At 39.7% G+C, this 16020-nt stretch overlaps 1 protein-coding gene across 1 annotated transcript in view; it reads left to right on the top strand.

The window, feature by feature from the left end:
* The window catches only part of LOC109914884 (doublecortin domain-containing protein 2-like), a 173971-nt gene that overhangs the window by 38438 nt on the left and 119513 nt on the right, over positions 1–16020 (top strand). Inside the window, exons 4-6 of the mRNA XM_048612682.1 lie at positions 4068–4199; positions 6965–7111; positions 10998–11052. Coding sequence (XP_048468639.1) covers positions 4068–4199; positions 6965–7111; positions 10998–11052 — 334 coding nt within the window. The remainder of the gene's footprint in view (positions 1–4067; positions 4200–6964; positions 7112–10997; positions 11053–16020) is intronic.

Genomic DNA, 16020 nt, shown 5'->3' with positions numbered 1-16020 from the left:
TCTGGTCAATAGGCAATTTTGAACTGGTTATGATTTGGGTGCTGCTTTGAAAGGCACGATTGTTTTTTGTGTTTGTGTTGTTCCAGAGTTGTTTTGTGTCCTAGTTAGGGGTCTTCTACCTGGAAATTTCATAGAATCCCGACAGTGTGGAAACAGGCCATTCAGCCCAACAAGTCCACACCAGCTCTCTGAAGAGCTTCCCACCCAGACTCAACTCCCCCCCCCTCCCCCAACTCCATCCCTATAACCCTGCATTTCCCATGGCTCATCCACCTAACCTGTAAACGTTTGGACTGTGGGAGGAAACCAGAGCACCTGGAGGAAACTCACGTAGGTACACGGAGAATGTGTGAAAACTCCACACAGACGGTTGCTCAAGGTTGGAATTGAACCCAGGTCCCTTACGCTGTGAGGCAGCAATGCCAACCACTGAGCCATTGTACTTGGGCCACATTTTTGATGATCCTAAACCTGATGGCTGAAATCATCCAAATATTCAATCCTAACATCAACTCTGGGAACAATTGGAGTGTTACACTGACTTCAGTCTCATGCTGCCTCTAGAAGAGAGTGAGTCACGATTTATATTAGAAGTAACCTGTCCTCAATTCTGATTATAAATTTAGTTCATTGGCCTGAAAAAGCACTGCATCAAAAGCTGAGCTAAAAGGGTTGAACCAAGAGCTCAGCTTGCATTAGATTAGGCTTGTACTCTCTTGAACAGAGAAATGAAATGGAGATCTAAGCAGAAATGCTTTTAAATGGTTTTAAAGGATTTCATAAGTTAGTTGGAAAGAAGTTATTTTCTCTGATACAGGAGTCCAGAAAGATAAGGCATTATTTTAAAATTGAATCCATTAAATTCAGGGTTATTCAGGTATTTCTTCATAAAAAGGGTAATAGAAATCTGAAACTCATCCCACACAAAACTAGGTCGGTTGAAAATTTTGGCTAGTGGACTTTTCTTATCAAAATATTAGGAGACATGATAGATTGAGATGAGATGCAGGTCAGTCATGATTTAACTGAATGGTATAACAAATGCAAGGGGTTGAAATCGCCACTTTGTTTTTTGTTGGAACAGTGGAAGTAAACACTTTAACAATAGTGAAATCTTTTAAATTAAAGATAGATAGTACCTGCTAATTCTGGCATTTGTTGAATAACTCAGTTGAAAAGTAAGAGGTGCCAACCTCGCATTTTTTTTCTTGACCACGTTTTTGTTATTACGTGTTTAAGACTGGAGTTATCTCGTAATTTGAATTAAATAATGTGAGCAATGAAGATTTTTTCGTGATTCACACTTGAATTTGAACACATAATTTTCATTAAATGACTTTGAAATAAGAGTTTACTTGGGTATGTCTGGGTATAAATTCATCTTGAGCGGTGGTGCAAAATAACTGATATGAGCTCTTTGTACTATTATGTGGTGCCTGATCGTTTTTATATATTTTTGATGGTGGATTGAAATGAGAAATGGATGGCTTTAAAACTAAGGATTGTGGAAGGAATTGTTGCACTTTCTAAAAGCCAGTTGCTGAAACATATTGTATGTGGCATTTACACTGATGCTTTGTGCAACCAGTGGTAAAGGCTGGTTGTGGGCAGGCTGGCGTAAGCAGGTGCATAAAAAGTGAGATTTGTCCAGCAAAACATATTTGATTTGGTTGATGGAGTGGTGATCAGTTATCAATGACAAACTCAACCTTCCAACAACTATGTGTTCGGTTCCTGGGTGCTGTGAATGATATTGTGAGAAGCCCTTGGAACTCCTGAAGGTAAAGGTGGAGTGTCGCTCTACAGTAGAAAATACCTGAAGCCTGAAAAAAGCCAGTTTATTTTCCCTTGTCAGTTGCTATAAGCTGTTGCTTTTAACCAATAAATCAGAGAATTTATGATCTGTGAACGACTCTTTTTGTACATTTCACAAGGATGTGAAAAATACCTGGTGAAGAGACTCTGAAGAAAACAAGTCCTGGCAAGCAAAAAGATCATCTCAGCAAATTTTGTGAACAGGAACCTTTGAACTGCCTTCCCAGTCTTTTTTCTCTCTCCACATCCCAACACCCTTGTCTCTGTGTGCGTGTGTGTGTTTGGGGAGGGGGGTTTACAAGAGGACTACAATTTAACTAAGAGTTATATGTCAACAGTTCATATTTGCTTACCTATTGGTAGAATCTACGCTTTCAGTTCAACTGGGTCTAAACAAGCTCGTAAATTGGAGAACTTTTGCATACCTTGATAAAATCTTAAATTGTTGTGATGACTTCAATAATAGCATAGATTGGTTTCCCAGTAAGCTAACCCGAGTGAGGTGTGACATGTACCATTGACTGCAATAACCCCCGTTATACTTGGGATAATATAAATCATGCTGGATTTGGGAAAAATTGTTTGTAGTCCACTTAGTAATGCACCTTCAGTGGAAGAAATGTTGCAGGGGGAGATTTTGGTCGAGAATTACCTTTCACTTCATTATCTACCTGAGGGAAAATAGTCACAAAAATTACATTTCTTGTGAAACGTTATCATATGCCGTGCTTGCACAAACCCACCATTTCCAAACTTTTTATCCCTTGAGCTGCTCCAGGGTTCTTGGTGACTTTGACTTTGTGAAATCCCATACATCTGAATAGTTCAATTAATTTCACTAGAAGTTATAATTTATCCAACCTGAGAACATAAAGGTGTCCCTTTTTAAAATTTGTTTTTGATTTTATGCCTTTCTACTTTTCTTTATGATGCTCCCATTGAGTTTGTTCAGTTATCACTGCTGCTGCAACGAAAAGCCTCTGGTGTTAAACAAAACTCTATGTTCATTCTGCATTTTGCATTGACTCTGTCAGTTGAAAACGTCTGCTGTGATGTCCCTTTTAATCTAATGGAAATGTACATTACATAAGCACAGGATTTTATTTTGGGTCACAAAACCCAGTGATTTGTGATCAGCTGAGTTCCACACTGTTACCAGGTCACTGCCTGTTTACAGCAGGACTTGTTTTTCCAACTCATTGACCCTATTCTAATGAATGCATTCATCGTTCCCACAGAAAATTCTCTCTGTTGTATCTGTATGCAGTTAAAAGCCTACATGCTGCCAGGGCAAGTAAACACCAGCTTCATGAAATGGCATTATTTCTTTCTGCATTTGGTAAATGGACATTTTATCACCACATGCATGTGCACACACAAGGGTGCAGACATCCACACCAAAGCCAGGGAGCGTAGGCTTAGAATAAAGGGGTGCCAATTTAAGACTGAGATGAGGAGGAATTTCATCTGAAGGTTGAGAGTCTTTGCAACTCCTTGTCACAGAGAGCTGTGAGAGCAGAGTCTGGTATATACTTAAGTTTGAGATTGATTCCCCTACCGATCAAGAATCAAAGGTTATAGGGAAAGGTAGGAAAGTGGATATGAGGAATGTTGGATCAACCATGATTCTATTGAGTGGTGGAGCAGGCTCGAGGGGCCAAATGGCCTACTGTTATTCCTATTTCTTATGGTCTTAAATCAATATTTTCACTTTAGTTTGGAAGTTTAAAATTTGAAGGAGGAGCCCCCTTCCGATTTCCATGGAGGCAACTTGGGAAGTGACGAGATGGTCATTTGCATGTTTTAATAGGGCTGAGTGCCTACATTTAAACAGCAATTGTTGCTGATCAGAATTGGCCAGGTCTCCCAAGCCTCAGTAAACCTGACGGTATAAAAGAGACTAGAAAGATAGAATCCAGAAGATAAATGCCTTTACAGCACAGCTTGTGGGCAAGGAGGAGTGGAAGTGTTTCCTCCAGTCACCACAAGTTTCCCAATAAAGCTCCATGCCTGTGATCTCTCTGCTCCATCACTACTATAATCTGATTTACTTATCATTTGAGCCGCAAACCCTGACCAGATAATAGCTAGTCTTCAGAGAAAAGAAAATTGTGAATTTTGGGTTACAGAGCTATGAAAGTTGGGCATAAATTTTGTTGTGTAAAGATGTAATACTGACATTTTATCCTTTTTGTTTAGATATTCTGAAAATCTGTTTTCATTCTTGCATGTTTGCCGTTATTTAATTACAGTGTGTTCTCAAATGGGGACTTCTTAAGTCCTGCTGCTCGACTGCTGATTCCTAAGAGAATACTGGGCCAGTGGGAACAGGTCCTTTCTAGCATCAATGAGAAAGTGAACCTTAGAACTGGAGCTGTAAGAAAGTAAGTTTCATCCATAATAATTATTGAATAAACTGATGCTAAGGGTTTTAGTAGATGGAACATGGTTGTTCACTTGTGATGTGAAATTATGTCGCTTTGTTTGACTGAAGAGTTGTACTTTTTCTAGCCTCAATTGTTGCCACTTCATTTGGGAACAAAATCAATGAGCTGAACTTTGCCAATTTTTGGCAAATGTTTTCTTGAGTTAGACTTACAGCACGTGGTCCACTATTGCCTATAATGACTTTTCTCATGTATTCTTTGCTTGACATCATATCAACTATGCAATCAGTTCTTTGGTGACACCTTGTGAAATTGTTCTGCAGGAGAAGTGGAAGTGCTTGTTGCTGTCAGGATTTTGCAAGTTTCGTTCCAGTGGCGTTATATTTAAAGCCCATCTGTGCGACAATTCAGACACTCTAAGCCAGGAGCTGCCCTTCCCACTGATGTTCTGCACCGTTATCTAGAGAATGCCCCCTTGAACCTGCTCCACAATTCAATAGGATCATGGTTGATCCAACATTCCTCACTTCACTGACAAGGGCCTGGAGATACTGGTGGATGGGATGATGAAAAGGAGGGCAATGAATTTTTTATCCTTTGAATTGGCAAAGGAGGCTACGTCACCTGACTCAGCCAACCTGGACCATGGTAACAGTCCAGAACAGCACAATATCTGGGATGAAATACAATGCATGACAATGTGGGAAGAGTAAACACTAACATCTTCTCTCTGCCTCACTCTAACTCTGCCACTGCATAAGCCTTGCAGCAGGACTGATGGTGTACAACTCTCATTGTTGTATGTGTCATGTTCATTCAATGGCTATCATCCACCTTATCCTCCCAAACTGCTAACCCTGACATGTTGTGCTTTTGACTCACTCACCTGGGGATACTTCACCACCTAGGCTGCTCCTGCATCATCACTGACAGCTCTCCCATCCACTTCCATCATACACAATGCACATGTCCACCCTGCCGAAAAGAAATGTCTCACAACCAGGCTGAGAAGACGAAGAGAGATGGACATAAGGCTCTTCACACTATATAAAGAAAAGAAGAAAAGGATCTGGCTAGAGAAGAGTATACCACTTGTGGGGTTGACTTCCAGGGGCAACCTATCCAGTGAGTTTCACACTAAAATAAAACAAAGAACTGTGGATTCTAGAAATCTGAAACAGAAACAGAAATTGGCCAGACCTGCTGAGTTTCTCCAGTACATTTCTATTTGCTGTGCTGTGCTGCACTGCTGTCCCGTTACCACCAATGCTAAGCCATGGTTAACTTGCACTAACTTTTATCTTGGACACTTAATTGCTTCTCTTGTCTTATGCAGTCACCAGTGACACCTAGCGAAGCTCTATTCTAAGGAGGCCAGTGCTGGATACCCAGCTCCACCCCAGCTCAGCCTCCACCTTTGAAGAGGAAACCACTGTTGGAGGTGGGACACTAGCCCATGGGGAGAGGTCTTACACACTGCAAGCTCCACCAATGAAGCAATTTGCACTGATTATCCATGAGCCAACTGGAATTTAATGTGGCTCAGTGTTTACATGCAAATGGTGTGTTTTCTTTTGTTGCTACAGCCATCAGTTTTCATTCTTTTACAACAAAAACTGGTTGATGGAGCTAAACACAAAGTGCGGGAGAAATTCAATGGGCCTGGCAGCATCTGTGGAAAGAGATAATGTTTTGACTCCAATATGACTCATTTTTGAAACAGTCATACTGGACTCGATGTTAACTGGATCTTTCTCCCTCCACAGATGCTGCCAGACCTTTGTGTTTTCATTTCAGATTTCCAGCATCAACAGTATTTTAGTGATTTGGAGCTATTGTACTCATCATAGTCTGACACAAGGCATCCATAAACCTGGTTTCAATTAAAGCAAAATATCTGCAACAGGATCATCTAGACTGATGTTTGTCTGTCTTGTACAAATCATCAAGTGTTATTTAAACAAAACATTCTATTTGTGAAATATTTCATAAATGCTGACACAAGGTGATGAAGGGTCTAGGCCCGAAACGTCAGCCTTCCTGCTCCTCTGATGCTGCTTGGCCTGCTGTGTTCATCCAGCTCTACACCTTGTTATCTCAGATTCTCCAGCATCTGCAGTTCCTACTATCTCTGATGCAAGTAGAATGTGTTTTGTTACCCATTGACCTGAGCACTTGAATACTATCATCTTTTGTAATTTGAAAGACATGAGGATTGTGTACAGAATGTATCTTATCTTGTGATTTAAGATTGTATGCAGCCTATAACTGGTAAGATGTATGTGGGTTGCTGTCCTAGATTGCGATTGATGTGTGTCTGGTAAGTGTTCTAGTTGTTCTCATTTCATGAGTAGTATGGAGAAAATATAAATATCTTGCAGAAAGCTATGACTGTGTACACCAAATTTCTGAAAATTGTCACATTTTTGAATGAGCTTTTAACAGCTGACAGAAAAGTCTAATTTATGGTTTGTAAGTGCATTTTAATCAATCTTCTTCAGAATTCTGTTACTGCTTTTTTTTTAGTGCAAACATGGTAAGCTAACTGAACATACAGCAGCTGAATAATGAGGCTGTTATTACACGCTCTCTAGGTTGCATCTGTAATCCCAAATGCCCATTAAAAATGTAACCATTAGTGTATTTATTTCATTATTAGTGTTTGCCAAGCTTTGAACAGGTTCACTATTATGCAAAATCAGAATGTACATCATATCATGTTTCACTATGATGATTTGATGCTTCCGCTTATTTTCTTCCAGGCTTCATACATTGGATGGAAGGTCCATCAGTGATGGCACAGAGCTTGAGAATGGTGGATATTATGTAGCTGTGGGCAGAGATAAATTTAAGAAGTTACCCTATGGTGAACTGATTTTCAGTAAACCATGCCGAGGAAGATCTAATGGGTAAGGTTAGCCCTATTTGTCTACTGCTTTTAAGCTTTCCATCTTTTGATGGAATTACCTGAATTTATATCTAGGATAATTGTTATTAGTCCAATTTAATCATAAGCTACAAGAACAGAAGTTGCGGAGAAAGGGTCACCTGGACCCAAAATGTTAACCGTGATTTCTCTTCACAGATGCTGCCAGACCAGCTGAGCTTTTCCAGCAACTTGTGTTTTTCTTTCTGATTTACAGCTTCTGCAGTTTTTTAGTTATAGGGTAGTTCCTGTGTTGCAGTTTTTGGGGCATGTTAAATATCCAAAAGACAACCTGGTGAAATATTAGGCACTGGATCCAAGTCAGAAAGACCAGGGTTATTGAGATAGGTGCAAAAGTGATTTTAATGGGGAAAGTTAACATGGATGAGGATTCCTCTGCCATGTGTTCCCACCCATAGCAATTTAGTGTGAAAGATTTCTTGTCTATCAGATGGACCAATAAACCATAGTTTTAAGTAGCCCATCACACATTGTATTATAAAGGTGGAATTATTAGGAAATAATATACACTTTGTCCTGTAGGGAAATTTGGTTTGTCCAGTACCTACATTATGATAATGGCATAAAACCATAGACAATTTTTGGTCAAAATTGTGCAGGGCTGATCTTCATAGGTTGTGGGCTGAACAGTTATACATTCAAGCTCTCCTGTTCTGGAATTGGGTGATTGGGTCAATTTCCAGAATGAGGACCAACAAAGTGATAGGAAAGGAACTGGCAGGGGGAGGGGGGAGTGTGGTTCGGAGGGGTGGGTGGCACAAACCTGTGCATCATCTGTTAAAGGGCTAGCATTAAAGCCATTTGGCCAGCTAAGCTGTGCACTTGCAGTTTTTAATCAATTTTTAAAGTTCTTTTCTAAAGATTCTATCATGAAAAGATAACTGAAAAAATAATTGTGGAAACAAGAAATTGAGACAATGACATTTTAAACAAAAAGTTCTATTAGTCAGTGATTTGGAGATACTGTTGAACAGGATATGATTGAGTGGCACTGTCCCGTTTGGTTCTCTAGGATACACTTCAGAGGTACACAGCTCACGCGGCATGTCTGATAGGAGGTGGTGCTTTGCTCTTTTCCATAAGATCTGTTATCAGATTTGGAAGTTGTAAAGTTTGACGAAACCTGTCAAGATGAAACAAATAGCTAGTATTATTTACTAGCTACATAACCCAAGTAGTCATGCTGAAAAGTGATGACTGTTGGCTTGTTAGATACATACTGCTGTCCATCTGAAGCCCCATGCACAATGCTTGCAAACCTACTTATACCCGCACTCCATGAAACTGCAGTTGAAAGTCTCTGCATTTTAAATTTTTCATGTCAAATTATTGCAAACAGCCAAGTTGCTTAATACATGTTTGCTTCCTGAACCACAGAATCATGTGTCTTGTGTGACTCTTCCAGTACCTGGTTACTGTTGTTTTATGGGACACTTGTATGTTAGCTAGTTGCATGTGTATATATTTTCTTCCACGAGTAATGCCCACTGATATATTTTCAGATAACTAAATAGAGATTAATGACATCAAATACAAATTTATTTGCAGCTCCTCAGGCAGAAATCTCTCCCAAGTGGAATTAGAGCAGAAAAACTAGCTGATATTTTCAGGAGAGAAGACATAGAAAAAAACTTGTGGGGAATTAAAACATCCTTTTTATTCTTTTTCAAGATGTGGGTGTCACAGGCAAGGCTAGGATTTATACAGATCCTTTTGCCCTTGAAGGTGATGATGAGCTACCATCTTGGACTGCTGCACTCTGATATGGAAATGGAGTAGAGAGAACTCAAATCCCTGTTCTCCTCCCTTTTTCTCCATTGGCAATGTTTTGTTTTGAAGGACGATGTGTATGGTTCATAAACACCCCCAAGTGTGTGGGGATTTTGATACCAGCATTAAGTTTTTGTAGGTTTAAATAGAGGATTGTTTATTCATTCTTTCAGTTTGTAATTTTAACGCTACATCATATATGCATGGACCCACATGCATATGCACATTGGAGGAACAATGCAGTCAAAGAGAATAGTTATAAACAAAAACATTTATAATTGAAGTGATTGCTTTATCTTGGAATATACATAAAAATAAAACTAAGAGCTATGGATGCTGAAGGTCTAAAACAAAAACAGAAATTCTTGGAAAAATGTAGCAGGTCTGGCAGCATCTGTGGAGAAAAAACAGAGTTAAGCAGGTTTGAGATGGGGGTGCTGGAATGAAGTGATAAAGGATAGAGTGAATAGGTGCAGATGGAGCCCAGAGAGGGAGAAAGAAAGTTAAGCAGACAAAGGAATGGTTAATAGTAAGACGTGGAAGAAGAAAAGCTGATAATGAAGGTAATGAGTAGGTGAAAATAGTTTAGCTCTGTTGAAAGCAGCCCATGTTGTGACAGGGCCTGGGGTATGCGGGTTGGTAAAGGACCTGGAAGGAGGTGTTCAAGTTCTGAGGAGGAGTCATGATGGACTTGGAATGTTGGCTAGGATTTTCCAGATCCTGCTATCATGAGAAGGATAGTTGGTGGGAGAGTTTATTGGGTAAGAGGCCAAAAAAGGTTTCTTGCTATTGATTAGGTTCTCCCATTCAGGTGGCAACTCGTGTACATTGATAACAGGTAGTGAGAAGTCCATCTAGTATGCATTTGCATCTCATTCCTACCAAAACTCACTGGAATTAACTTGGCTTTTCCAATTAAATTGATACATTTGATAAACTTGATGCTTCAGAGATCCAATGGCAAAGAGCACCTGTGTACCAGAAGAGCAGCTCTTTCTCAGCTAACTTAGTGTAAGTACTTGCTCTTTAGTCCTTTGTAGCAATATGGCTCTAAATGATGCTCAAAGTCACTTGCACTCTCATTTCTCCAAGAGCAGCTGCCACACTCAAGCAGGCCCAGACGCACTATCTCTGTACCAAGCACATTTGGTATAGAGCAGATAGGGGGCAGCCTTTGACTGAAAAGCATAGAAGTACAAAAACAGTCAAGAGGACAATGCAGCATAAGGTTGTGCTCCAGACATTCTGTGGGCTGTGCTTCAGTGTGTTTGGGTCTTGTTGGCCTACAATCATTTGGTGAAGAGTTTATGTAGAGAGCGTCAGTATGGATGACAATCTAATGCCCAGGGATCAGTTTGGGTTAGGGTTAGGGTTAGAGTTAGAGTTGAAGTGAAGGGAATTATCACAAGAATAGGGGATATTCACTGTTGTAGTTGCAGATTTGGAACTGTAGGGGCAGGGAGCATTTGGTTTTATTGGGGGAGGGGGATCATTAAAGTGCAGGTATCTTTGGTCATGAGACAGGTAAGGCTCAGCAGGGCTATGGGGGTCGGTTAGGAGCCTCAGTGGTGACAATGATTGCCAGCACACCAAGGAGGGGACTATGGAGGGTGACAGGTCAGCAGGGATAGTGAACTGGTAATGATGGAACAGAAGGTGGTGGCGAAATGATGGGCCACTGAATCTGATCCTGCTGCAGGTGAATGAAACATAGTGCGCAGCACTTTATTGAAGCAGATTGGCTGCAGCCAAAACGGGAGAAGATTTCGTGGGGATGTACGGTGGAGTTGCATCTTGCATGTTTTTGGCCATCCATAGTGGCCCCTATTAATTATGTTCAACTGCCCTCAATTGCAGCAATGGCAGCCAGTCAACATACTGAGAGCCTTGTGGTGCAGTGTCAGTGTCCCTAACCTGGGCTTGGAGGTTTGGGTTCAAATCACCCCGGTCCCAGAGATATGACATAGCAAGTTGATGTTGATAATGTTTTTATTCATCAGCGGTACTCAAATGTGAGATATCTTGAACTCACGAAGCCATGCAATGATCTAAGAGTTAGTCTTTGGTTTCTATCTTAGATCAAAGGCTGCTTCACTACCTCCAATTCCAGGATCTAAGAAGAGTAAGGAACACGTGAGTTGCTGTGCTAATAATGCGATAAATTTAACTTATTGTCGTTTTACTGAAAGATGATAAATGGGAATTGGAAACACATGATTACATTAATTGCAACGTGGAGGTGCCGGTGTTGGACTGGGGTGGACAAAGTCAGAAATCATATGACACCAGGTCATGGTCCAACAGGTTTATTTGAAATCACAAGCTTTTGTAGCACTGCTCCTTCAACGGATGAAGCTTGTGATTTCAAATAAACCTGTTGGACTATAACCTGGCGTTGTCTGACTTCTGACTTTGTCTATTAATCAGTATTTGGGAGTAACTGTAAGGTTGCTTTAAAACTTATTATATCTGTCTGTTTAGTTGGAATTCCAAAGGCATAGAGTAACTGTGGTTAAAAGGTTCAATGGGTATCCTCCCCTGAGACCTCCATCAATGCTGTTCTAAAACTGGATATCACCAACACATGAGAATGGCAGTAATAACTTGTGTTTCACTCTGTGGGATAAGACGAGCCTACATTATTACATTGCCAGCCTTAACCAATTGCTGAACAGAAAACTGGATTACAGTCATCATCTGAGGTTTCACCAATTTGTGGCATTTCATCAAATTGTATTGGGAGATTTACATAATCCTTTTTTTAAAGGTCAGGACCTAAAACTGAAGACAAATATCTGAGAAATTTAGTGATAAGGGTATGGTGCAAGAAGAAGTAGTAGTGATGTAAACAATCAGTTATGGCTGTATTGAATAGCAGAACAGGCCCTAAGAGCCCAATGCCTCACTCCTATTCTTATTTCTTATTTTCTTGTCCTAAAGTTTAAACAACTGAAGATGAAATTACACCCTTAAATTAACTTTTTGCTGTTGGAGTCATTCTGAAATACTTGTTTCTGGGTAATGACCCTAACCAGTAGCATTATTGCTCATGACAATTTTGTTGTAATTCTTGACAAGTCAGATCCCAGACTAATACACGGCTTGATAGACCATAAGTTTTTTTATTTTGCTCCGTGTTTACCATGATAGTCAGTCAATGAATGTTTTCGCAAGTGGCTGCCACTATACTTTTAACAAAAGAGCATCACAGTTTTTCTTTCATGTGTTATAAACTATGTTAGACTATCCAAGAGCTATTCCAAGTGGCCTTATTACAACTAACAGAAATACATGTGAACCCTTTTATTCTTGACAACCTTACGGACATTCAAACCTTGGTGTAATTTCAATGGTCTTCTAAAATTAAATGTTAAAATTCCTTTTTAATTGACATGGCTATAATCAGTTTCTTTTTGGTAAATTTCTATATTCACCAAATACTATTTTCTTTGTTTATTGTCGCTTCCTCAGACCCTTAAACCGTGAACACAGCACAATTATTATTTAACATAGATCCTTAAACTTGTGTCTTCTAAAACTTTCTGCTTCAGGAATTTTTTGTCAAAGCAACTCAGGACGTTTTTTAACCTCAGCCCTGACTACTTTGGAGACTTCAAATAATAGCATTTCTGCTGCTGAGGACCTCTTCTATCTGCCTGAAACATGCAAAATTGTCTCATCTTCTGGATAGTCCTGTCTTTTGATAATATTAGATTCCTATTGCTAGGAAACAGCAAGTTTTGTTTGTCTGTGTTTATTTTTCTAATGGACTGAACTATTATCTCAAAGTTTTAAAACCTTAATTGAATGAATATATAAAAAAATTTGTAGTCACCACTCTGAGCTCAAAAAGCAAATTCAAGCTATATCTTCTGTCTCCTTAACTCACAATATAGAAATACCAATGAGATTTAGAGTTTTACATTGTTCTGCTTTAGAGTTGACATTTTTTACATAATAATATATCATGAATCTTCATTGCATCCTTGTACTGGTGTTACTGCTCCCTCTTTAAAATATGTCACGTGTAAAGATTGGAGCTACTGTAGCCTTTCTTCATTAAAGGTGACATTCAAATCAAAGATAAATATATATTTCTCAAGAAGTTGATTCTGATTAAGCTGAAATTACCCAAACAAAATTCAGTGTTAATACGAGTGCATTATTTTAAGGTGAAAGGCAGGAAGTTTAGCAGGGACGGAAAGATTTTTTTTTTCAGCCAGAGGATGGTGGAAATCTGGAATGCACCTTGACCTTTGAAAGAATGCTTGGAATGTTAAAACATTAAAGGTGATGGGCCAAGTGCTGGAAAATGGGACTGATGTAAATTTAGAGTAGCACTTTGTCAGTGCAGAGTTGATGGGCCGAAGGGCTGTAGCGTATGGTTCTAAAAGCAAACCTGGATTTTATGTGGATGAAAAGGTTCCTGGTTTCTTCTTTATGATTTGTTTAATTCTCTGAAAGCAGTACTTACTTTGAAGAGAGGATATTTTGCATTAAAAAATTTTAATTTAATCTTTGTATGTGGTCCATTTGCATCATACCCAAGGGGAGACACTTTTTGCTACACTTAACTAAACTTAAACCCGATAGTTTAACAGATGCAGATTAAGGCTAAAGCAGGATTGAGAATTGAACAATCTTGATTAAAAATATGTAGTAGGGCTAGAGTAGTCAAATTTGAGGGAGGGACGCGGAATTAATCAACGATTGAATAGTGCAGGAAGTTACCATGAGCTATTCAGATTTACAGGAAGTTACCATGAGCTATTCAGATTATAGTGAATAAGAATAGTACTGAACAGTGTCAAGGAATGTGGTCAAATATGTAAAAGAATTGCAAAGTGCTGGTTAAATGAAATGGAGACACTAGAGAAGATGGGGGAAAATACCTACTGAAATAATTTCCAAGCTATGACATTTATTGGAAAAATATGAAATATGGGACTCTCTTTTTTGACTCTTTCCTCCCCCCCTCGCTTGGAACACTGAAGGTGAGAGTTGACATAATTTAAAGGTTTTGAGATTGTGAAAGGTTTTGGTAGGTGAAACACAGAAGTTTCCATTTGTCAAGGAGACCAAAGTTAGGGGGGGGCATTAAATAAGATAGTCGCTATGAAAACCAATTTGGAAGTTTGGAGAAATGTCTTTTTACCTAGATCATGGTTAGAATGTGGGCTTTGCTCACAGCAGGACTTGCTAAAATGAATAGAATGGATTGGTTTCATGGGAAAGTGTATAAGAATTCAGGGAGAAAAGAGTAGATGGTTATACTGATGGGTTAGATGAAGAAGAATGGGGAAGGCTTGTGTAGAGCTAATTGGGACTAATTGGACTTAATGGCCTTTTTTTGTGCTCTGCGTTCTACATGATTTCATTTAATGTCCTATTCCCTTATTCAGTCGGCTTTCTGCACCTTTCCAGGCAGTGCATTCTAGATTATAAAATCTTAGTGCCCAAAAACTACCTTGCCTCATGTCATCTTTTGATTGATTGACTCTTAGCATAAATCATTCCCCTGTTTACTGAGCCTCTTTATGGATGGAAACATTTTTCTATATTTACTTAATCAAAACCTGTCTCCTATTTAAGCACCTCAATTAAATCTCTCCTTGTTCTCTCTAGAGCGGAGAAGATTAATCAAAGCTTGTCTTGTCTGTTTACATTTCAGTTTGATGATCATAACAAGCTAAGATCAAAACCTCTAACTGACATCACTTGAACTTTGACAGAGTATCTTGTCATTTGGCCTGGATCTATATATAAACATAATGGAATTAATCAAGTTGTGATATTCATCTGACGTACAGTTGATTACAAGTAAAAGGAGGTTGTTACAAAATAAAAACCAAAAGAAATGTGGATGCTGGGAATCAGAAAAAAACCCAGAAAGTGCTGGAAAAGCTCAGCAGGTCTGGTAGCAACTGTGGAGAGAAATCAGAGTTAATGCTTTGGGTTCAGTGACCCTTCCTCAGACCTTGTTAGAGAGAGGAGCAAAACTTCTTTAAAAGTAGGCATACCTGGAACAGACGTGGCAAAGAGTCAAATACTGAATAAAAACCTGAAGAACTGTGGATGCTGGTCTGAGGAAGGGTCACTGAACCCAAAGCATTAACTCTGATTTCTCTCCACAGATGCTACCAGACCTGCTGAGCTTTTCCAGCATTTTCTGTTTTTGTTTCTAAGGTTGTTACAACTTTGAACAAATGATTGATATGGCCAGAGCTTGGATATTCATGTACAATTTTAGGATCCCTAGATTTACAATGATATAAATTTTTAAACTTCAAATTATATGTTACTAAGAAAGATTCCCAGAATTGAACTTTCTTACTGTAAAAAGTTCTCTGTGAGACGTTTTCCAGAGTTTTGAAATGTTTAGAACAAGAAACATATGTTGACATACCATATATACTCGTGCAAAAGTCAAATTTTTTAGACTTTTTTTTAAGGTTAATTTTATGGGGTTGTCTATTACATGAATACTACTTTTCAGGGGCTGAAATTCATACTCGTCAAAATTCATACCTTATCGTTAGCAGAAGCCCAATTGATCTCATAACGAATAAAGAAAAAAGTAACAGATTACGGTAATTATTGGATAAAGACAATAGAAACAAAATTGAATTGGTAATTATTCCATCCGCCTTTTCTATTTACTTTTCTTTTTATTTTTTCTTTTATTAAAAATAAACGTACCTTGGAGTGGTGATGATATCATCGGTGCAGCTGAGGGCCAGAGCGGGATGGGACGACGGGCTGGAGACGCGGAGTGGGACAGGGCGGGACGGCGGGTTGGAGACGCGGAGCGGGATGAGACGGGATGGCGGGTTGGAGACACGGATGGGATGAGACGGGACGGCGGGTTGGAGACACAGAGCGGGACGAGACAGGACGGCAGGTTGGAGACACAGAGCGGGACGGGACGGCGGGCAGGAGATGCGGAGCGGGATGGGATGGGACGGTGGGTTGGAGATGCGGAGTGGGACAGGGTGGGATGGCGGCTTGGAGACACGGAGCGGGACGGGACGGCGGGCGGGAGACGCGGAGCGGGATGGGATGGGATGGGACAGCAGGTTGGAGACCTGGAGTGGGATGGGA

This window comes from Rhincodon typus, chromosome 2 (genome assembly GCF_021869965.1).
Source record: "Rhincodon typus isolate 14 chromosome 2, sRhiTyp1.1, whole genome shotgun sequence".
NCBI lineage: Eukaryota > Metazoa > Chordata > Chondrichthyes > Orectolobiformes > Rhincodontidae > Rhincodon > Rhincodon typus.
Note: the sequence above shows the minus strand (reverse complement) of the source record. Positions and strands in the feature narration are given on the sequence as shown.